Raw genomic sequence first — 23,978 nt, forward strand, 5'->3', positions numbered from 1 at the left:
ACCTTAGGTAAGTTACTCAACCTCTCTAAGCCTTATCATTATTATTGTTTTTTTCAGATTCAACATGGTTGTAATAATATTACGGCAAAATTGTTTGGGAAGATTAAATGAGACCACGTACGTGAAGCATGTAGCAAATAGTAAGCACTAAGAAATAACAACTACTGTGATTCTTTGACTTTCAAAAAGCAGCTTTTCTTGACTCTACTCTTGAAACCAAAAAAAAAAAGGAGTATCAGACACATCCTGATTGGCAAATGGATTTTTTCCATCTATGAAATAACAAGTAGGATCAGTTCTCCTTTGACCATAGAGGCAAAAAATCAGTTTAAGAAATTTTAGTTTTGACTATTGCTTACCAGAATGACCACTGCATTTCTGAGACTGCAAGGCTGTTGATTCTGTTTTGTTGTGAGACTGGCCACAGGCCCACACAGTCTAGGCCTACTCGAATATCTGCCTGAGTTGCCTTTCCTGAAGTCAGATCTGCCAGGAAGGTATCAGTTGTGGGGATTCTTTCTTTGGCACATAAAATTGGGGTTAAAGATGTAGAAAGTGTTAACATTTGCTATGGAGTTAATTCCTTGCTTATCTTGTTACTCTCCACCCCACATACAGCCCACCCTAAGTCCAAATCTCCACGTCTTACTCTACAGAAAGAAGGCTGAATATAAAGTCTCCTACCAAAATAGATACTGAATGTACATGTCTTCTCATTATGGAGATTTTAGTCACTCTGAGGTTTCTCTCTTGAGAGTCGCCAGGATGTGAGCTGAAATGAGTCAATATAAGGCCTTGTGTTTGGGAGTCTCTGGTGTTGTAGAGGAGTGTGTCATAAAGTGGGAGCCTGGATTTCAGAGTCCATCTGGAGCACACATGTTGTTTACATCTATAACGACATAAAAGGTGATGAACAACCCAAAAGGGTTTTGCCAACAAACAGAAATATTTACCACACAACAGTTATGACGGCCAAAATATTAAAACCCAGTTAGAAATTAAATGAACACGTTTACAAAGCTATTCTCAGGCACATTACTTTATCTTAGAGTTCTTAGATTTGGGATTCTGGCACAGAAAATCTAATTTTTCGGAAAAAAAGTATTACATGAAGAATATCTCCTCCCCACCCTCATTTTGGTTTGGATGTTTATGCCCTCCAAATCTCATGTTGAAATGTGACCTCCAGTATTGGAGGTGGGCCTCTTGGGAGGTGTTTGCGTCATGGGGGTGGATCCTTCATAAGAGGGTTGGTGCTGTCCTCGACATAATGAGTGAGTTCTCACTCTATGAGTTCACAAGAGATCTGGTTGTTTAAAACAAGCCTAGCAATTCCTCACTGTCTCTTTTGCTCCCTCTTTGCCATGTGACACATCAGCTCCCCTTCACCTTCTGCCATGATTGGAAGCTTCCTGAGTCCCCATCAGAAGCAGATGCTGGCGCATGCTTCTTATCCAGCCTGTGGAACCATGAGCCAAAATAAACCTCTTTACCTTATAAATCACCAAGCTTGAGTATTCCTTTATAGCAACACAAGAATGGACTGATAAACCTCTGAGATGGGCTTTCCTTCTGTCACCAAGGCTGGAGTGCAGTGGCTTGATCATGGCTCATTGCAGCCTTGAACTTCAGAGCTCAAGCAATCCTCCCACCTCAGCCTCCCAAAGTGCTGAGATCACAGGCATGAGCCACTGTGCCTGGCCAAGAATATCTTTTTAAAAATGCTGATTAAAGATGGTTGATTGAACAAATGTGTTTACCCCCAAACCTCTATTAAATTAAAAATAAAAGGATTTTAACAAATTAAAAGGGGGAGAAAATAATGACAGCAACAAAATTTTAAGAGCTAAAAAATAGGATACTTTGTATATCACGTAACAAATTAAGAAGGCTAAATTCTAAATCAGCACAGGGGAAACCAAGAAGCAAGCCATTTCCCAGGGTAGGCTACCCCAAAAGCCTCCCTCCCAAATGCAGTTTAGTGACTGCTGCAGAAGATATAACAGAGGGTCTCTAAGCCAGAGCTAGGACACTAGGCACGATAAAGAGTGGGAATATTATGCTGAAAGCAGACAGATTTGAAAAAAGGCTTATATAACGAAGCACTATTCTCAGTCCAAATTCAACCTCCAGAATAGAGGCAGCCAGCATAAGGAACCGTTCTAGGAAGGAGAGGAGACATTTATCTTCTAGAAAACTTGCTCAGACCAAGAAAAAAGACCTAAAGACAAGGACATCCCCCTCCCATAGAAATGGCCCAGACTGATCGTTCTAAAGACAAAAGGTAACAAGCTTCATCCATGGCACAGAGGTGCCCATTAGCTCTAAAATACAAGTGAAGGGCCAGAATTATCAGACATCTGAAAAAAGCCTCTACCAAAGAAGAGAGAGACAGAACACACAAAAGTTAAAAAAAAAAACAAAAAAAAAAACAAACAACGAAAAACAAAACAAAACAAAAACGAGAGGAAACAAAGTCTTGAGAATATGCAGGGAAATAAAAGCTTTTAAAAAAGCTAATAATATCTTCAGAGAAGTAAAAAGATGTTATAAGAATAGGATGAAATAAAAAGAACAAAAAATAACTCTTAGAAATTTGAAATATAATAACGGAATTTTAAAACTTAGACAGTTTATATGATAAAGTTGAGAAACTAGGAAAATAAAGCTAAAAGACAAAGAAAAGGACAATAGAAAAGAAAAAACAATCAGAGGATCAGTCTACAAGGTACACTATTTCAATAAACAGGAGTTCCAGAAAGAAAGAGAACAGAAAAATTGATGGGGAGGAGCTCATAATAAATCAATAATTTAAGATTTCAAAAACTAAAGGATGTGAGCTGCCAGATTGATAGCGCCCCCAAAATACCTAGACAATGGATGAAAATAGACCACTGTGAAATGTCAGACCCTTAGAAATAGGAGAAAATCCAACAAGCTTTCAGAGGGAAAAAGCAGGTATCAAGACCAAGAATTCAAATGTCAGAAGACAATATGAGATAGTAATCATGAACTTGTAGTTGTACAAGAGACAAGATGCCATTTTCAGTTTCTACACAATAAAGTGAAACAGTAGGTAGAACTTTAAAATAACACTTAGGGGGAGAAACCCTAATTCCGAAACATATATCTGTTGGACAGGAAATTGAAAGCAAATGCTCAGTGTTTTGGAGTTGGATTGCAAAATAGATTATAGCAGGATTTCTTCTTAATCCTTATATATCAACAAAACCACAGTAAGAACAGCTAACCTGGACAACTAATCATTAAGCACTGCAAACATATATTAGCTTGTGCACTCCTCATGACAATTCCAACTGGCAAAAATAGTTATCATAATTTTCAAAATGAAGTTATGCTAATTAAGTAATTTTCTCAAAGTTTCATATAGTTGGGTAAGAGGAGGAGTTAGAATTCAAACTCCAAAATCTGTTTATTTAACTACTATGCCACACAGCCCTGAAAAATAATGTTGCAGTGCGGTAGCTCATTTCTGTAATCCCAGCACTGTGGGAGGCCAAGGTGGGTGGATTGCTTGAGTCCAGGAGTTTGAGACCAGCCTGGGCAATATTTGAAACTCCGTCTCTACAAAAAATACAAAAATTAGCCAGGTGTGGTGGCATGTGCCTGTAGTCCCAGCTACTCAGGATAGGGGGCTGAGGCAGGAGGATTGCTTGTGCCTGGGAGGTGGAGGCTGCAGTGAGCTGAGATCACACCATATACCACTGCAGTCAAGCCTGGGTGACAGAGAGAGACTCTGTCTCAAAAGAAAAAATAAAAAAGAAAAAGAATGTTCACATGTAAATTTTTTGTGCACATTCTATAATGTTCACATTTAAATATTTGTAAACCTTAATATTTCTACTAACACTGACTTCTTTTATTTTTTGAGACAGAATTTCACTCCTGTTGCCCAGGCTGGAGTGCAATGGCGTGATCTCGGCTCACCACAACCTCCGTCTCCTGGGTTCAAGAGATTCTCCTGCCTCAGCCTCCCGAGTAGCTGGGATTATAGGCATGCACCACCACGCCCGGCTAATTTTGTATTTTTAGTAGAGACAGGGTTTCTCCATGTTGATCAGGCTGGTCCCGAACTCCTGACCTCAGGTGATCCACCCGCCTCAGCCTCCCAAAGTGCTGAGATTACAGGAGGTTGGCCACCATGCCCGGCCAACACTGACTTCTTAGAGATAGCAGAAAAAGGTGTATCAGAACTCTATTTTATATCCTTATATTTTGAGCAAGAGGGAACAAGGAGAAAGAAGGGAGATCATCTTAATATTATTATAAAGTAAAACACTATTTTATGAACTTTTTAGAATAGAATATCTTGCTGAGCTGGCAGGACTTCTAGGAAACCTTTTAAGAAAAGAAAGGTCTCGATACACATACAAAACAAAGCAGCAATATTTCAGTTTTAGCTGGCCTACCACTCAATTGCTCCGTGGTATTAGTGCCAAAACTACAATAAGGTTTTGCGCAAGACTTTTATAAGTTGGTCTGACAGCCATTTTTATTTACACAAGCCACCCCCCAACCCCAATACTGAATTTTCCATATTAATGTGTTTCCATTGTTCTCAGATGGGCCTACAGTAACTTTAGCCCTCTTCCAGATGTTTCCTGACATCAGCATCCAAGATGTGCTGGCCAGCTGTCTTTAAAATTGCGGGAACTCTGTGTTGTGTGCATTAGTTATGCAAATGGAAAAGCAAGGACAAGGAGCCAATGTAGAGGATAAAAAAGAACTAGGGGAGGGATTGGCCAGGCTTCACTAGCACATGCAGTGTAGGGAGAAAGCCAAGACAGCAAGCTGTCTTTGATCAAAGCCCCCAGCAAACTTCACCACCGTTCCCCATGCAGAGGGGTTAGTGTCCTCAGTTTCCAGGCCAGGCCTGGGTTTTTGGAAGCTTCCTCAGTCTGTTTTGGTGACTTAACAGGGACACATTGAATATTCACAGATTTATCAACTATCTAACCAGTTTCTCCTTTGCTTCCCTTTGTCAACTAAGAAATATCTTCATGAACCGGAGAATAATTCCCCAAAGTGTAGTCCTCATTAAATTAATAGATGTTTTATGAAAAAAAAGGCAGGGCAGTCAGATGAGTTTAGGAAAACCTAGGTTTAACAAAATTAAGCAATTCCCTTTACCAGAACACTCTGAGGGCCTCTGATATATTCATGTGTGCTGTGAATATCAGAGGGAATCATTTCTCAGAGGACTCAGAGCCTACCTAAGGAAATGCTGCACTAGAGGCAATGTAGGTTCTCAGCTCCAATCACCATTTCGGGAGGCAAACTGACTGCCAGTTGAATATGTTTGCGTGTCCCCAAACATATGTGTCTCTTACTGAACTTGCAATAGTCTCTACCGCCTGCTCAGGCTCCAGCTTCCCCTTTCTGAGGAAATGGTCATACCAATACTGTTCTCCTAAACTAGAATTATGGTAATGGTCCTCTGCCTGATTCCTTTGTCCTAACCAGTGCCCTCTCTCGTCTAATCAATCCTGCAGTAAAGGGCTACTGCTTTGTCTTCCTAGCCTCAGGCCTGTACCCCAGCTCATGACTGGACATTTCTACTTGGTGCACTATAGAACACCATACCTGGACATGTAAGTGACTGAGTTCATGTCTTCCTCACTCAACAGGCATTTTTCCCCAAACTCTCTATTTCTCTCAATAGCGCAGACTCACTATGGTCTCAATATGACTGACAACATTTTTTTTCTTGTTGGTTTTTGTTTGTTTTGTTGGTTGGTTGGTTTTGTTTGCTTGTTGGTTTTTTAATTGTGGTAAAATATACCTAATATAACATTTATTATCTTAACCATTTTGAAGTGTACAGTTCAGTAGTACTAAGTACATTCACATTGTTGTACAACCAATCTTCAGATCTCTTTTCATCTTGCAAAACTGAAACTCTATGCCCGTTAAACAACTCCCCATCTCCCCTCAACCCCCACTGCTGCCCTGCTTCTGGCAGCCACCATTCTACTTTCTCTTTCTATGAATTTGACCACTCTAGGTATCTCATATAAGTGGGAACATACAGTATTTGTCTTTTTGTGACTGACTTACTTCACTTAAAATGTCCTCAAGGTTCATCCATATTATAGTGTGTGTCAGAACTTTTTTCCTTTTTAAGGCAGAATAATATTCTAGCATATGCTATATTTTGTTTATCCATTTGTCTGTTGATGGACACTTAGGTTGATTTCATATCTTGACTATTGTGAATAGTGCTTCAGTGAACATGAGGGTGCAGATATCTTTATGAGATCCTGATTTCAATTCTTTTGGAAATACACCCAGAAGAAGGATTTCTGTATTATACTGTAGTTCTATTTTTAATTTGTTGAAGAGTCTCCATACTGTTTTCCATAGCTGTAGTACCATTTTACATTCTCACCAACATCATACTAGTGTTCCAGTTTCTTCACAACCTCACCAATACTTATCTTTTTATTTGGTTTTATTTATATTTATATTTATATTTTATTTTTCTTGAGACAGGGTCTTGCTCTGCCACCCACTGCAAACTCTGCCTCCTGGGCTCATGCGATCCTCCCACCCCAGCCCCCTGAGTACTGGGACTATGAGCACGTGCCACCATGCCTGGATAATTTTTGTATTTTTTGTAGAGAGGGGGCTTTGCCATGTTGCCCAGGCTGGCCTCAAATTCCTGGGCTCAAGCAGTCTGCCTGCCTCTACTTCCCAAAGTGCTGGGATTACAGGTGTGGGCCATCATGTCTGGCCTTTTTTTTTTTTAAACAATAACCATCCTAATTGGTGTGATGTGTTAACTCATTGTGGTTTTGATTTGTATTAATATCTCCCTGTTGATTAGTAATTTTGGGTATCTTTTTATATACTTTGTTGGCTATTTGTATGTCTTCTTTAGAGAAATGTATGTTCAAATTATTTGCCCATTTTTAAATAAGGTTGTTTTGTGGTTGCTGTTATTATTTTACAAGGAACAGAGAAGCATTCATGCTAGGTTAAGTAAAGGATTTTTCTTTGCTATGATTATAACAGCTGCATTTTTTGTTTGTTGTTTTTTTGGAAGGATACACAGTGGACTCACTCAAAGAACTAAGGACTTGGCCAGGAGCGGTGGCTCACGCCCGTAATCCCAGCATTTTGGGAGGCTGAGGTGGGTGGATCACCTAAGGTTAGGAGTTTGAGACCAGCCTGATCAACTTGGTGAAACCCTGTCTCTACTAAAAATACAAAATTAGCCGGGTGTGGTGGAACATGCCTGTAATCCCAGCTACTCGAGAGGCTGAGGTGGGAGAACTGCTTGAACCTGGCAGGCGGAGGTTGCAGTGAGCTAAGATCACGCCATTGCACTCCAGCCTGGGCAACAAGAGCGAAACTCTATCTCAAAAAAGAAAAGAAAAGAAAAGAAAAAGAAAAGAAAAGAAAAGAAAAGAAAAGAAAAGAAAAGAAAAGAAAAGAAAAGAAAAGAAAAGAAAAGAAAAGAACCAAGGACAGTTGGGCCTTCGGGAGACCAGACCTGAGAAAGTTTAGGAACGGAATGAGGCTGGCTGCTCCCTCAGAGGTCACAAGCCCTTCCAATTAGTTTTGTCATGGTGCATCTGCCCTATTTTTTTTCTCTTCTTCCCTCTGCTGATTCTCTTCACATAAGACTCCCAGTGGCCATCAAGGCCCCAACTGTACTGGACCTCTCAGTTGTAGTTCACACCATCATGTGGCAACTTATTCCCATGTTTTCAGAACAAATTCCTCAGAGTGAAAAAATCTGACCAGTTCAGGTCATCTTTCTAGCTGGGCTATATAAGCATTGTATCATTTTGGGTCAGGTGTTCACCCAGGTCCAACAAGACTTGGAGAAGGGCTTTCAGGCCTATACAGTACAGAGCATGACCCTTTAGGACAGGCAGGGAGAGATCATTGCAGTTAAGGGCTCTAGGTTGTGAACCACACTGCCTAGGATCAAATTCTGGTTTGCTATTTACCAGTTTTGTGATCTAAGGCAGATAACATCTGTTCTTTGGTTTTCTCATGTGTAAAATAAGTTTAATTATACTACTTATAGGATTATTGTGAAATTAGATAAATTGATACCTACAAAACACTTATAAAACATTATCATTATCCCTGCCTCCCCCCCCTTTTTTTTTTTTGAGATTGAGTCTTGCTCTGTCGCCCAGGCTTGAATGCAGTGGCGTGATCTTGGCACACTACAACCTCCGCCTCCCAGGTTCAAGTGATTCTCCTGCCTCAGCCTCCTGAGTAGCTAGGATTACAGGCGCATGCCACCAGGCCTGGCTAATTTTTGAAATTTTAGTAGAGACGGGGTTTCACCTGTTGGTCAGGCTGGTCTGGAACTCCTGACCTCAAGTGATCCACCCACCTCAGCCTCCCAACGTGCTGGGATTACAGGCATGAGCCACTGCACCTGGCACGTTATCCCCTTTTAACAAAGGAAGAAATTGAAGCATAAGGAAGTTAAGTAACTTGTCCAAGTTCACATATGTAGTAAAGAGTAGAGCCAGCATATAAAGCCAGGTCACAGCCAAAATCTGCTCTCATAACCACTGTGCCAAACTGATTTACTCCCCAGTTTAGGAAGCTTTCAGTGATAAACTCCACCCAAATTGATTATATATTCATTTATGGGCACAGTTAGGAAAGAAGATGGGAAGGGGTGAAGAGGAGACAGAAGCGTAGGGTCTCACACACTTGCTAAAAAAAAAAAAAAAAGGAGGCTGGATGTGGTTGCTTGTGCCTGTAATCCCAGCAGGTTGGGGGGCCAAGGTGGCTTGAGCCCAGAAGTTCAGGACCAGCCTGCTCACCACAGCGAGATCTTGTCTCTACAAAAGTAAAATTTTAAAAAATTATGAAGTTGAATTAAAAAAGGAAAATTCAGGATCTTGATATAATAGTCAAAAGTATATGAAATCAGTAGTAAAATAATAAATAATTATACTATTATTATGAACACAACTTGTCAGAAGTGATACAAACCAAGTAGATGCATTTGTTTTGTGAGGTACTAGGGGTACTAGAGCTTACTTTATTTTATAAAGAACAATCTAGCCAGCTTCTGGGCATATACAACCTGATCACTAGTTTCTCCATTTGGCAGACTTCTTCCCTTAGTCTCAGCAGCTGAACTTGCATCCAGATCACACCACTGTCCCTGCTTTTGCCCAGGTCACCAAAGGCCAACTTTAATAATCACTTCTGGTTTTCATCTCACCTATTTTATCAGCAGATTCAACTGCCCAATCTCTCTTTCTTAAAACATTTTCTTCTCTTGGCTTCTGTGCATCAGATTTTCCTGCCACATTTTCAAATGGCTCAGACCTATCAGCCAGGTCTTAGCTCAAGCTCTCTTTAGAAAGCCTTCTCTGACCACCCAATCTAAAGATGCTCCCTGGTTACTCTCTGTCATATTTACTTTATTTTCCTTAATATTTAGCATTCTCTGAAATCATCTTTTTTATTTATTGTTACTTACCTCTAGTTATCTGCCTTCCCAACCAATGTTAACTTCTTGAAATCAAAGACTGGCTGTTTCACTTATTATTGTATTCTACAAGTTTCTGACATGTAGTAAGGACTCTTGATTGTATAAATGTCAAATTAAGTTTAAGTAATGGAAAGAAAGAAAAGTGAAGAAAGGCAAAATTGTAATTTTACATTTTAAAATTTAAAATTGGTAATGTGTATCTGTAGTCCAACCTACTTTTGAGGCTGAGGTGGGAGGATTGAGGTCAGGAGTTCAAGGCTGTAGTACACTATGACCACACCTGTGAATAGCCACTGTACTCCAGCCTGGGCAACAAAGCAAGACCCTATCCTTGCTATAAAATAAAATTTTATTTTAAGTATCTTTGCAATAAAATAAAATTATTGGGAACTAAAGGGAGGGAAGGGGTAAGAGAAAACACAAAAAATTATCGTTTCTCTAAACCAGATTTTTTCTATAGCTGTGGCTCTCTCATGATTAGCCTACGATTTACCCAACATTCTCTTGTTCCTGAATTCTTCTTAGACAATTCCTGTGTTGTTATATATTGATCACACTTTTTCACTAACCTGGATGTTTTTAGTTGCTGACAAAAACTTATATCAAGAGGAAAAGTAAGTGTGACCTGCAAAATTAGGGTTGTGTAACCCATCTGCTTATTATTGAACCTTATGAATAGGAATTTTGAGGATTAGACATTAGTCAGTCTCAGGCCAAAACCAGGAGCTAATTCCTATGGAATAGTAACAATCCAAGCTTTCACACTACTCTAAACCACAACTGAAGTGCAAAGTAATTTATTGCTAAATATTACTCATTTTACTACTAAGAAAGGTGGAAAGTATTTTGGAACCAATTACACTTCAGGACAATATAAATGATATCTCATTTAATCCTCAAAATAACTGCAAGATATAGATATTATTATTATGACATTTGCAAAAGTGGAAACTGAGACTCAGTCAGTTACAACATTTGCTCAAGGGCATGCTGTAAATTAAGTAAGGTAAGGATGTGTCTGATGCTCAAGGCTACACTTTTTCTCTCCACCCACACTGTCTCCCAAACATTTGGTTTCACATCTGCTGCATATGAGAGTGACTATCCTGGTTAGCAGGGAATGTAGGTGGAGAGAAAAGGTAATACTCAGAAAAGAAAAGGGTCTAAAACATATGATTTGCAGGTGAAGGTGGGGTTTGAGGAACTGAAGTCCAGAATATATTTTTCCATGCACTCAGTATTCATTTAAAAATATATTTAAGTTAAAATATTTGACTTTAAAAAAACATTTTCACACATAAACCATTAGAAATTCAGGATTGTCTATGCCAATTCTGAAAAAAATAAAACCATGAATTCTCTTCCATAATAATGTACATCTTGAATTTTTATTTTATTAATTTATTTATTATTTTTATTTTTTATTTTTTTGAGACGGAGTCTCGCTCTGTTGCCCAGGCTGGAGTGCAGTGGCACAGTCTCGGCTCACTGCAACCTCTGCCTCCTGGGTTCAAGCGATTCTCCTGCCTCAGCCTCCCAAGTAGCTAGGATTACAGGTACCCGCCACCACGCCCGACTAATTTTTGTATTTTTAGTAGAGACAGAGTTTCGCCATGTTGGCCAGGCTGGTCTCGAACTCCTGACCTCAGGTGCTCCACCCGCCTCCACCTCCCAAAGTACTGGAATTACAGGCATGAGCCACAGCGCCCGTCCTGCGTCTTGAATTTTTAAATCTGTTTATTTAACTTCTCTGAGGCAGTTATAAGGATCACAGTGATAGCAGCAGAGGGGCATGGGCAGTAATGGAGGGAGCGGCTGTGGGAGTGACAGTGGCAGCGGTGTGACCCCTGTGGCCCGCATCCCTGAGGCAGCGGACTTCGACTTTGTTGCCCAACCCTCGTGCAGTTGGGTGGGACTTGATCCCAGGCCCAGAGCCTCTGCTGCTCTGGACCCTGGCCCCACGTCGCTGCTTTTGCTGGCCGCCACTGCGGGGAGGCTGTGGGGAGGAGGTGACAGTCTCTGGAGCCTGCCCCGGGAGCCCCCCAGATCCCACCGCTCTGGCAGCCGCCGTGATGGGGCCAGGCCGAGTTGCCTACTGGCAGAAGAGCAGTGCGGTCGGACATGAAGGGGTGGGCAGAGAGGGGACCCAAGGCGGAGCTTGGCCTGGGGCGGTGTCACCTTCATGAAGCCAGCAGGAGCCGGGAGCAGGCAGCAGCCTGGACCTTTCGGGTGCAGCTGCAGCCACCCAAGACACCGCTGTGGACATGGACCCCTGCCTCCCTGTGCTCTTAGGGGCTGGGAGCAGGGAGGAGCCCCGCCCTCCTGGACGCAGCTGCAGACGCCGAGGAGCGACTGCAGAACCAGGCATCTCTGAACTCCCAGGGGCCCAGGAAGGCCACCCTTGGCCTGGTAGGCTCAGAGGTGTCTGCTCCCAGTGTCTAGCCTCTCCCCGCTCCCAGCGCCCCCTCGGATCTCAGAGCAAGGATGGGGCCAAGCCCGGGCGCTGTTGCAGCCTGGCTGGGTGTGCGCAGGCTCAGGGCACCACTGAGACACCCGGCCCCTGTCATCTCTGCCCTCTCTGGACTTTGGGAACTAATGAACATGGGAGGGAGACCAGGGGGTGCTGAGGACAGCCTGGCGCTGGCCTGCAGGTGCCCCTTGGCAAGAACAACCTGCGCACCATGAACAGCAGCAGGAAGCAGATAGACTCCTGGGCAGAATGGGGTGGGTCCCCAGGAAACTCCTACCTTCAAGCCAAGGGGGGCCTGAAGCCTGGGGGCCGGGCTGCCAGTCCCACGGACCAGAGTGAGAACGTGTGGTGCTTTTCCCTGGGCCCATCCACGGCCACCCACGGATCAATCAGCACACACTTCCTACCCTCTGAGGCCCATTAAAAACCCCCAGAGTCAGTCAGACTCGGAAGAGAGGATGGAGAGAGGACAGGGAGACAAGGTGATGACCAGCTGCAGAGAGGAGCCGAGGAGATGGTGGGAGGACTAGCTGCAGAGAGGAGCTACCCTCTCTGCTGACAGCTGAAAACTCGTCGGGACACCCTGGCTATGGAAAGGAGCTGCCCACTGCAGGTCTCCTCTGAGCTATTCTGTTTCTCAATAAAGCTCCCCTTCGCCTTGCTCACCCTCCACTTGTCTGTGTACCCCATTCTTCTTGAAGGCAGAACAAGAACTCGGGACCCACCAAATGGCAAGGCTAAAAGAGCTGTGACACAAACAGGGCTGAAACATGCCCCTTGCTCACCATGTTGTGGGTGAAGAGGAGAGAACACCTGCGGCCCTTCAGGAAGCCCAGACCTGGGAGCTCCCCAAGCCAAGGCTGTGACTCCCTCTTTGGGGGCCTGCAGTTGCAGGCATCTCCAAGCTTCTGGGCGTCAAGCTTCTGGGCGTCACTGCATTTTCCGGTGCCAGCTGGGGAAGTTGCTTGCAGTGTGCCTGGTCCAGCATAGCCTCACAGAGCGCTGGCACCCGTGCTAGCACTCGGAACTGCCTGCCCCCTGGCAGTAGCCGGTGTGTTCGTGTGCAGTGGCCAGATCCCACGCTCGCTTACACATCCCTTGCCACTCCACACCTGACTCAGTCTCGCTCAGAGGCATGTGATCAAGGGCCAGTAGCATGAGCTGAGCACAGCCTGCCAGGCCGAGTGGGCAGAACAAGCCCAGAGAGCCTGAGAAAACTTGGGCAAAGGCACCACCAGCCAAAGAGATTTCCGGCCAGAAAAGCGACATCCCAATCCCAAAGATCCCAGAACAACAGTACTTCATACATATACCTCACATAGAGTTGGGAGACAAGTACAACTTAGTACATGTGGATAAAGTGCTCTGCAGATATTAATTTCTCTTTCTATTACTTATGCTAATCACCAAAATAGTAAAAATATGAATAGCAAAGAGTGGTGGGGATCTCAGAGGGGACTACAACATATTTAACTGGATAAAAAGTCTTGTTTGGTTTGGTTTAGGGTGGGGGTTAACTAGGGAGCCTCATCAACATTTATGGCATTGTCTTCCTAAGAAAATTGGTCTCAGGTTTGCCTACAATGAAAACATTGACGAAACATTGAACATGAATTCTCTATTCAGTGAATAGAGAATGTACTATTCAGGGCTATTTGTTTTGAATTCAGAAATTGTTCTGTGCCTGGCGTGGTGGCTCATGCCTGTAATCCCAGCACTTTGGGAGGCCGAGATGGGTGGATCACTTGAGGGCAGGAGTTTGTGACCAGCCTGGCCAACATGGTAAAACCCTGTCTCTACTAAAAATTCAAAAATTAGCCAGGCATGGTGGTACACAGCTGTAATCCCAGCTACTCGGAAGGCTGAGGCAGGAGAATTGCTGGAACCTGGAAGGCAGAGGTTGCAGTGAGCCGAGATCACACCACTGCACTACAGCCTGGGTGACAAAGGGAGACTCCATCTCAAAAAAAAAAATAATAAAATAAAATAAAGAAATTGTTCTGATGCTCTGTGGCCTACTTACCTTTTCAACTAAATCTACCCATACTTGATACTTGTCAAAGCCACAGAAAGATAAAAACAATCCTACAAAATTTGAAAACTACTCTGAATATACTGTGATTGAGGGATGGCCCAAAGGAAAATAAAAATATTCTTATCCGGTATTAGGGAAAAAAAATTATATTTTGACATTTTCTCTTAGAATCATTTACTTATTGATTGTTGAGACCTGTTTTTTAATAGTAAACAAACAAAAAGTCATATTTTATTTTTTAAATTTAATTTCTAGATTTCTTAATACTCATATTATTTCATAAGTGGATGGATGGCTATTTGGGTGGCTCTAAATGTGTAGTTTAGGATATGTCCAGAATAATTAATAAGTTTAGAAAATAAAAATTTTTATAAAGAAAGATCTACAGAGAAATCATAAGAAAAAAAATGTGGGCATACAGTCACAAGAATAAAAAATTATGGGCCAAACATAGTGGCTCATACCTCTAATCCTTGTACTTTGGGAAGCTGAGGTGGGCGGGTTACTTGAGCCCAGAGTTCGAGACCAGACTGGGCAACATAGGGTGAACCCTGTCTCTATAAAAAATAAAAAACTTAGGTGGCACATGCCTGTAGTCCCAGCTACCTGGGGGGCTGACGTGGGAGGATTGCTTGAGCTGGGGAGGTTGAGGCTGCAGCGAGCTGAGATTGTGCGACTCCCCAGTGGGTGACAGACTGGCCTTGTCTGGTTAACATTTCTCCTAAAAGTAATTCTACTTTGCAATTATATGGTGCTTCTTTCCCCTTCGAAAGCAGTTTCACTTCTATTATCTCACTTTATAAGCTTCGAAGGCTAAAGTAATGAATACAATTTTAGGCTATCTTCAGCCTAAAAACAATGAAAAGTTAGCAAAAAACAAACAAACAAAAAAGATTATGAACTAATGGTTTACAAAGACTATTTTCAAGGACAATTCTTTTGATTGTGCAGATTGATAAAGGAAGCAGGTCTCCTGAGTAATCATTACCTTCCGTCTCTGGTGGGTGTGTTGAACCACACCATCAGGAAAGCCACTAATTATCAGGAAGAGCAAAGCTGAACTGTTCCCCTAAGCTTCTTCGAGGTGCCAGAGCAAATCCAGAGGAGAAAATCCTGCAGTGGCGGGAAAAAGGATTTGTGTCTTTGAGAAAGTGAGATTTAAGATGTATGCCCTCTGGTGCCCAAGAAGTGAAGGACAAGGGTGATGATCCAACATAAGCAATTTGTGAATATGAAATATGTTGAAAGACTTTGAAAATTTCCTGATTAGGTGTAGGGTGGGTATAGTGAAGAAGGATATTCTTGGCTTAAGATATAGACATAAAAATTCACACATTTGGAAGGTCTCTCTTGTGGAAATTCAGGAACAAGACTATGGTAGCTTGTTAGTATTCACATGTTTTCTACTACTCACAAGTAGTAAATACTTGTGAGTATTCATTCATGTTTTTCTCCTAGATTTTATATCACCATTAATAAAACAGGTATTATTATTATTCTAATTTTAGAAAAAAATAGAAATGATCATATCATCAAGGCCGATTTATACTGAAAAATAAGTGAACAAGGGAAATTATACAAAATTATATGCCTAAACAAATATATTATAAAATTGCTTACTCTTTTATAATAACTCAATGACATTACCAAGTTACCAGACCCCAGAGACTATTTTTTAAAGTCTGTGTGACTATTAGAAAATTAAAGGGCCTTCCATAGTGTCCCATCTTCTCATTGTGACCTTACGTTGTTTTTTTCCCCATAATCACCACATCAAACTTGGAATTTTGTATCTCAAAGAAGCAGGATTGTTTTCTCAAGGAAGCAGATTAAGAAAAAAACTGAGGAAGAAAAGGAAACAGATAGTAGAAAGCAGGAGATCGTTACCAACCACTCATTCAGCCACATGATGCCATGAGGGCCACTAGTCTCTGTTCACACAGGCTCAACAGCTCACAGGGTCCTCTGCTATCTCACTTTGGTTCTTTTCATTTTAATTTTTTACCCCAAGTTTATTATGGTAAAATATATGTAACAAAATTTACTATCTTAATCATTTTTAAGTGCACAGCTGAGTGGCATTCAGTATATTCATATGGTTGTGCAAACATCACCAGCATCCATCTCCAGATCTCTTTTCAGCATGCAAAATTGAAACTCTATGCCTGTTAAACAACAACTCATTGCTCCCTTCCTGCTACCCCTGGCAACCATCATTCTACTTTCTGTCTCTATGATTTTGACTACTTTAAGTACTTCATAAAAGTGGGATCATATAGTATTTGTTGTTTTGTGACTGGCTTATTTTACTTAGCCTAATGTCCTCAAGGTTCATCCATGTAGCATGCATCAGAATTTTCTTTCTTCTTCTTCTTCATTTTTTTTTTCTTGTGGCAGGGTCTCATTCTGTTGCCCAGGCTGGAGTGCAGCAGTATGATCTCGGTTCAGCGCAACATCTGCCTCCCAGGTTCAAGCGGTTCTCCTGCCTCAGCCTCCTGAGGAGCTGGGATTACAGGTGCTTGTCACCACGCCTGGCTAATTTTTGTATTTTTGGTAGAGATGGGGTTTCACTATGTTGGCCAGGCTGGTCTTGAACTCCTGACCTCAAGTGATCTGCCTGCCTTGGCCTCCCATAGGGCTGGGATTACAGATGTGAGGCACCATGCCTGGCCTGAATTTTCTTCCTTTTTAAGGCTGAATAATATTCTTTTTTTTTTTTTCTTTTTTGAGACCGAGTCTCACTCTGTTGCCCAGGCTGGGGTGCAGTGGCATGATCTCGGGGCTCACTGCAACCTCTGCCTCCCGAGTTCAAGTGATTCTTGGGCCTCAGCCTCCTGAGTAGCTAGGACTACAGGCATCAGCAACCAAGCCCAGCTAATTTTTTAATTTTTAGTAGAGACAGGGTTTCACCATGTTGGTCAGGCTGATCTTGAACTCCTGACCTCAGGTGATCCACCTGCCTCAGCTTCCCAAAGTGCTGGGATTACAGGCGTGGCCACTGTGCCCAGCCTTAAGGCTGAACAATATTCTATTGTAAGTATATATCACATTTTGCTTTTTCATTCATCTGTCAATGGCCTCTTGGGTTGCTTCAATGTTTTAGCTATTGTAAATAATGCTGTATGAACACGAGCATACAAATATCTTTGATACTTTACTTTTAATTCTTCTGGGTATGGCATTGCTGGATCATATGGTAAGTCTATTTTTAATTTTTTGAGAAACCACCATACTGCTTTCCACAGTGGTTATACCATTCTATATCCCCCAAACAGGCACAAAGATTCTATTTTCTCCACATACCCTGCAAACACATTTTATTTTCTATTGCTTTGATAGTAGCCATCCTAAGGGTGTCCAGGTGGCTCTCACTATAGTTTTGACTTGCATTTCCATAATGATTAGTAAGGCTGAGTATCTTTGCATGTGCTGATTGGCCATTTGTATATCTTCTTGGAGAAGTATCAAATATCTATTCAAGTCCTTCACCTGTTTTTGAATTGAGCTGTTTGTATTTTTGTTGTTGAGTTTTAGGAGTTCTCCATATATTCTGGATACTAATCCCTTATCAGATATATGACGTGTAAATATATTCTCAAATTCTGTAGGCTTTCTATTCCGTTGATAGTGTCTTTTGATATAAAATTTTTAAATTTTCATGAAGTCCAATTTGTCTATTTTTTTCTTTTGTTGCCTGTGCCTTTGGTGTCATCACACAAAATCACTGCCTAATCCCATGTTGTGAAGTTTTTGCCTTATGTTTTCTTCTAAGAGTTTTATAGTTTTAGGGCTTACATTTAGGCCATGGATCTACTTTGAGCTAAATTGTGCATATGGTATTAGGTAAAGGTAAAAGTTCATTATTTTGCATGTAAATATCTAGTTTTCTCAGCACCATTTGTTGAAAAGACTGTCCTTTTCTTATTGAATAATCATGGTTCCCTTGCCAAAAATCATTTGACCATATATTTGAAGATTTATTTCTGGATTCTCTATTGTATTCATTGGTCTTTATGTGTGGTCTTTATGCCACTACCACACTGTCTTAATTACTATTACCTATTATAAATTTTTAAATCAGTAAGTGTGAGTCCTCCAGCTTTGTTCTTCTCTTTTAGGATTATTTTGACTATTTAGAGTTCCTTGAAATTTCATATGAATATTAAGATTTGTTTTCCTATTTTTGCAAAAAAAAAAAACCTCCTTGTTTGATAGGAACCGCACTAAATCTGTAGATCACTTTGGGTAGTGTTGAAATCTTAACAATATTAAGTCTTCCAATCCATGAACATGAAATAGCTCTCCATTTATTTATGTCTTCTTTAATTTCTCTCAGATATATTTTGTACTTTACAGTACATAGATTTTTTACATCCTTGGTAAATTTAATTCCTAGGTACTTTATTATTTTTGATGCTATTATAAATGGAATTGTTTTCTTAATTTTTTTCAGATTGTTTATCGTTTGTGTATATAAATGCAACTGATTTTTGTGTGTTGACTTTGTATCCTGCTATTTTGCTGAATTTATTAATTGTAACTTTTTTGTGTGTGAAATCTTCAGGGTTTTCTACATATGAGATCATGTCATCTGCAAACAGGGATATTTTACTTCTTTTTTTCCATTTTAGATGCCTTTCATTTCTTTTTCTTGTCTCATTGCTGTATCTAGCATTTCCAATGCTATACGGTGAAAGTGCAAATTTTTTTCTTGTTTCTGATCTTAGAGAAAAAGCTTTCAGTCTTTCACCATTAAGTATGATGTTTGCTGTGGGTTATTCACAGACAGCTTTTGTTATGTTGAGTTAGTTTCCTTCTATTCAGAGTTTACTGAGCATTTTTACCATGAAAGGATGTTGAATTTTGTCAGATGCTTTTTCTGCACCACTTGGGATGATCATGTGGCTTTCTCCCTTCATTCTGTTAATGTGGTGTATTACATTGATCAGTTTTCATAGATTGAATCATCCTTGCATTCCAGGAATAAACCTCACTTAGCCATAGCGTATAATCTTTTAAATATGCTGTTGCACTCAGTTTACTCATATTTTGTTCAGAATATTTTTGCATCAGTGTTCATAAGGGATATTGGTCTATTAGTTTTCTTTTCTTCTAGAGTCTTTGTCTGGCTTTGGTATCAGGGTAATGCTGGCCTAATAGACTGGGTTAGGGTGTAATCTCTTCTCTTCATTTTTTTTTGGAAAAGTTTGAGAAGGATTGGTGTTAGTTCTTTAAATGTTTGGTATAATTCACTGGTAAAACCATCAGATCCAGGGCTTTTCTTTTCTTTTAAGAGATGGGGTTTCTTATGTTGCCCAGGCTGGTCTTGAACTCCTGGGCTCAAATGATCCTGTCACTGCAGCTTCCTAAGTAGGTGAGACTACAGTTGCATGCCACTGTGCAGGGCTTTTATTTCATGGGATATTTTAAATCGCTGTCTTTTATAAGAGATTCAACTTTCTTGTTAGCTACAGGTTTATTCAGATTTTCTATTTCTTTGTGGCTTAGTCTTGATAGGTTGTGTGTTTTTAGAAATTTGTCTATTTCATCTAGGTTATCCAATTTGTTGAAGTACAATTGCTCTCTTAAAATCCTTTTTATTTCTGTAGATTTGGTAATAATGTCCCCACTTTAATTTCTGATTTTAATAATTTGAGTCTTCTTTTTCTTTAGTCCATTTAGCTAAAGGCTTGTCAATTTTGTTGATCTTTTGGAAGAACCATCTTCGGATTTCTCTATTATTCTTCTATTATTTTCCTCTATTATTCTTCTATTCTCTATTTCATTTATCTCTGCTCTAATCTTTATTATTTTCTTCCTCCTACTAGCTTTGGGTTTAGTTTCTTTTACTTTTTCTAGTTTCTTAAGTTTTAAGTTTAGGTTGTTGATTTAAGACATTTATTGTTTTTTAATGTAAGCTATTTAATGTAAATTTTGAATTTATTATAAATATTCCCCTTAGCATTACTTTCCCTGTGTTCCATAAGTTTGGGTATCATGTGTGTTCATTTTCATTTGTCTCTAGGTACATTGTAATTTCCATTATGATTTCTTTTATTAATTTGTTATTTAAGAGTGTGTTGGTTAATTTCCAGAAATTTGTGAATTTTCCAAATACTTAGGGAGTTTTTGATCATCATTTCTTCAAATATTCTCTCTTCCCCTTTCTCTCTCTGTTCACCTTCTGGAATTCCCTCAAGGCATATGTTGATCTGCTTGATGGTACCCTACAGGTCCCTTAGGCTCTGTTCACGTTCCTCCAATCTTTTTTCTATTCCTCAGACTTGATAATTTTCATTGTCCTTTCAAGTTTGCTGATTCTTCTGCTTGCTCCAATTTGCCTTTGAATTTCTTAAAATTTTCACTTCGACTACTGTAATCTTCAGCTCCAGAATTTATTTTTGCTTTCTTTTTAGGTTTTCTATTTCTTTATTGATATTTCCATTTTCTTCACATATTGTTTTATTGACTTTCACCACATCCTCCTTTAGTTCTTTTAGCATCTTTAAGACAGTTGTTTGAAAGTCCTTGTCTATTACATCCATTTTTAGGTCTCTTTCAGGGACAATTTCTTGTGAGTTTTTTTCCCCCCCTTTAACCAAGCCATACATTTCCGTTTCTTTGCATGCCTTGTGAATTTTTTGTTGGAAATTGGATATTTGAATCTAATAATGTGGTAACTCTGAAAATCAGTGTCCTTTTTTTGGTTTGCTGGTTTTCTTTTCTTTTTTTTTTTTTTTTTTTTTTGAGACAGAGTTTTGCTCTTGTTGCCCAGGCTGGAGTTCAATGGCACGATCTCGGCTCACCACAACCTCTGCCTCCCAGGTTCAAGTGATTCTCCTGCCTCAGCCTCCCAGGTAGCTGGGATTACAGGCACGTGCCACCACACCTGACTAATTTTGTATTTTTAGTAGAGACAGGGTTTCTCCGTGTTGGTCAGGCTGGTCTTAAACTCCTGACCTCAGGTGATCTGCCTGCCTCAGCCTCCCAAAGTGCTGGGATTACAGGTGTGAGCCACCTCACCCAGCCGGTTTGCTGGTTTTCTGTTTTTGTTGTTGTTGTTGTTGTTGTAGGCTGTCTTTGTGGTGTGGATCAGCCAGAAGTATAAAGTTAAGATCCTTTCATATATTTTTTGAGCCTTTGCCTTTCCCTGGGTATACATGATGATTTTCTAACTCCAATCACATACATGTGGTTCATTTTTAATGCTCTAGTCTTCAATATCTAGTTCCTAAAAGGGGGAAAAAATGTAGGAAGGGAAAAAGGTGTTTGCCCTTTATATTCCCTGAGAGTCATTTCATCCAGAGATGGAGGGACTCGCAACAATGGGGTAAGGTGCAACAACAAAACCTGCTGCTTCTTTGCACCTCTGTGATGAGAAGCAGCAATCAGCAATGAGAGCATAGATCCTAAATATTTGGAGGACAGGGTCCTTTTCAGCTACCCTAGCTCCCACAGGCTGTGTACAGGTTGCTCCAGGAGCATGTGCACAGCTGCCTGACATGTGGCTGAAGGGTGGTTAGCTGCTACTGTGATTACAGCTGAAATTGATGAAAATTAACCACAATTATTGCTCAAGCCCTGGAAGTTATAAGCCTTCAACAGACTCCACAGTTCCAAAATACTTACATTAGACAGATTCTACTGGTAAAATTATTATCTAGGTGGGAAGATAGGTTCCTCTTTTTCCTCCTCTGCCATCTTCTAGGAATTCTCTCTGGGGCTCCTTATTTTCAAAAACTTTTTATAGTGAAAAATTTCAAACCTAAACAAAAGTAAAGAGAATGATATAATGAATCCCTGTGCACTCATCACACAGCTTCAACAATTACCAACTACCTGCTCCTTCACCTGAATTTCAGCCTGTAATTTCTTGCCCATCTCTTTCCTGACAATGCGTGGCTTCAAATGATGTGATTTTCTGCCTTCTCTCCAGCTCCAAGAATCAATGTGATCCCCCCTAATATTTGACTAAATTAACAGGCTCTCTTTTTAATATTCCTAACTTGAATAATTTTTATACCGTCCACCCTACCCCCCAGACTCCTTTAAAAAAAAAAAAAAAAAGGCAGTTTTTAATCCTTTCCAATGGTTTGAGAATCTGATGAAAGCCATGGACCACAACCCTAGAAAAAAAGGTGCACACACCATTTTATATGTGATTTCAGGAGGTTCATGGACACCTTGAAACCTTCCAAAGACCCTATGTTAAGAACCCCTTCTAAAAGGTAGATTCTCCCTTTTCCTAGGCCATACCTGGTCCTTGTAGCCATGTTTCTCTTTCACATTTACATAGAAATGTAAGACTGGGAGAGCATCCAGTTCCATCACTTTTTTGTTGTTCTGTTGAGGCAACCAGACATGAAGGGCAATTTTATTTGTTTTGTTCTTTTCATGAAGGCATTTTGAATTAACTGTCCAATTAATTCCAATTCCACATGAAGGAAACATGCCAGTTCCAAATCCTGGAGAGTCAGCAACAGAATCAGAGGTCCTGCCAACATTTTCCATACTAATCTCATGCTACCTCTGAATATTTTTCTGCTCCTTTGAAATGAATTAATGCTAACTCCAAAATATTCTGAAAACCCACTCTAAAAATACCTGCTTCAGCACATTTTCTTCTTTCTCCTCTCTTCTCTTTACTCACACAGCATTGGATTTACATGAAATGCAAGGAAGAAAAGTACTAAGGGAGTCAAAAGACAAATTGGAATGAAGTGGACAATTAATTTAAAACATCCTTTAACAAGTATATTTTAAACTACAAAGGTGTTCATGATTCCTTGACAGGGTTCAATTTAGGTTTTGTTCTGCTACTTGCTCATTCATGGAAAATCTCTGGGATGGACCCATCAACTAGCATAGAAGGTTGGTTGAGTACTCTAGCACTGTTCCCTGCAACATTCTCCCCAGTTCTTCTAATACTGAACCTCAGCTCTGGCTCTACATCACAATCACCTGTGAAGCTTTTAAAGCTGAGAAAAGAGACAGGCTCAGGTGAGCCCAATTCAGGTTTACTTACTTTGGGTCCAGGCTCTAGGTGTGCAGGCCAGGCTCTGGGTGTGCAAGCCAGGGATGAAAACCCTGGTCTAATGCTATATGCAAGGAATTAATATTGTTAGTAATGGTGGAGGCCTGGGAGAATACTAAAATTGTTTTATAGCTTATAGCTCAGCAAGAAAGATATATTTAGTCTTTAAAAAAACAGGAAAATTTCAGAAGGAAAATTTTGAAGGAACTTTACATGTAAACCACTGTGGGGTAATATTTTTAAAATGCTATTTTTCTCTACCATTTAATTCCTAATGTGGCATAAACTTTTCGGCTCAGTTGGGATATGCTGACACATTATATGTAAACACATTTGTATCTTATTTATTTGTATTACATAAATAATAAATAAACTTTTTTAATGTATAGAAGAGTACAAAGTAAAAAGTAAAAATCTTGGCCACCCTCCCTGGCCCCATCTCAGAGGAAACCCTATTAAGAATTTCTTATGTATCCTTCTAGAAACTGGCTACCCACATCAAAAGTATATATATAATGTTAATATGTATTTATTACATTTATTTATTAGCTCAGGACTCAAAGGGGCTTAGAAATTATCATGACAGTACATTTCTTTTACTTTCATCCTACCTATGGTGTAACAGGAAGTCTAGACTTTTACTAGGTTTCCCTCACAAATAACTTTAGGACTCCTTGAGAACATTTAACTTTCCCACAGGATCATGATGGTTAGCTCCCAGGGGCAAGCCTCCAAGCAAATAACCTCCTGCAACCTCAGGACTGGCTTCTCAGCATATCAGAAGGTTCAGGCCTGATCCTGAACCCTCTCTGCCTAACTCCCATGGCAGGGTCCAGTTCTCCTTCCTCTTACAGGTGGCACCTGAGCCTGTTTTTCTTTTTTTTTTTTTTTTTTGAGATGGAGTTTCACTCTGGTTGCCCAGGCTGGAGTGCAATGGCGC

The 23,978-nt window shown here is 40.4% G+C and overlaps 1 protein-coding gene across 1 annotated transcript in view; it reads right to left on the reverse strand.

Annotated features, from left to right (window-relative positions):
* Positions 1 to 23,097, reverse strand: part of WWTR1 (WW domain containing transcription regulator 1) — a 207,147-nt gene extending 184,050 nt beyond the window's left edge. The window contains exons 1-4 of the mRNA XM_019024199.4: positions 23,030 to 23,097; positions 22,261 to 22,347; positions 21,634 to 21,769; positions 14,993 to 15,117 (exon numbers count right to left, since the gene is read on the reverse strand). Coding sequence (XP_018879744.1) covers positions 14,993 to 15,027 — 35 coding nt within the window. The 5' untranslated portion in view covers positions 15,028 to 15,117; positions 21,634 to 21,769; positions 22,261 to 22,347; positions 23,030 to 23,097. The remainder of the gene's footprint in view (positions 1 to 14,992; positions 15,118 to 21,633; positions 21,770 to 22,260; positions 22,348 to 23,029) is intronic.
* Between the last annotated feature and the right edge of the window lie 881 nt (positions 23,098 to 23,978).

Source organism: Gorilla gorilla, chromosome 2, assembly GCF_029281585.2.
Source record: "Gorilla gorilla gorilla isolate KB3781 chromosome 2, NHGRI_mGorGor1-v2.1_pri, whole genome shotgun sequence".
Classification (NCBI taxonomy): domain Eukaryota; kingdom Metazoa; phylum Chordata; class Mammalia; order Primates; family Hominidae; genus Gorilla; species Gorilla gorilla.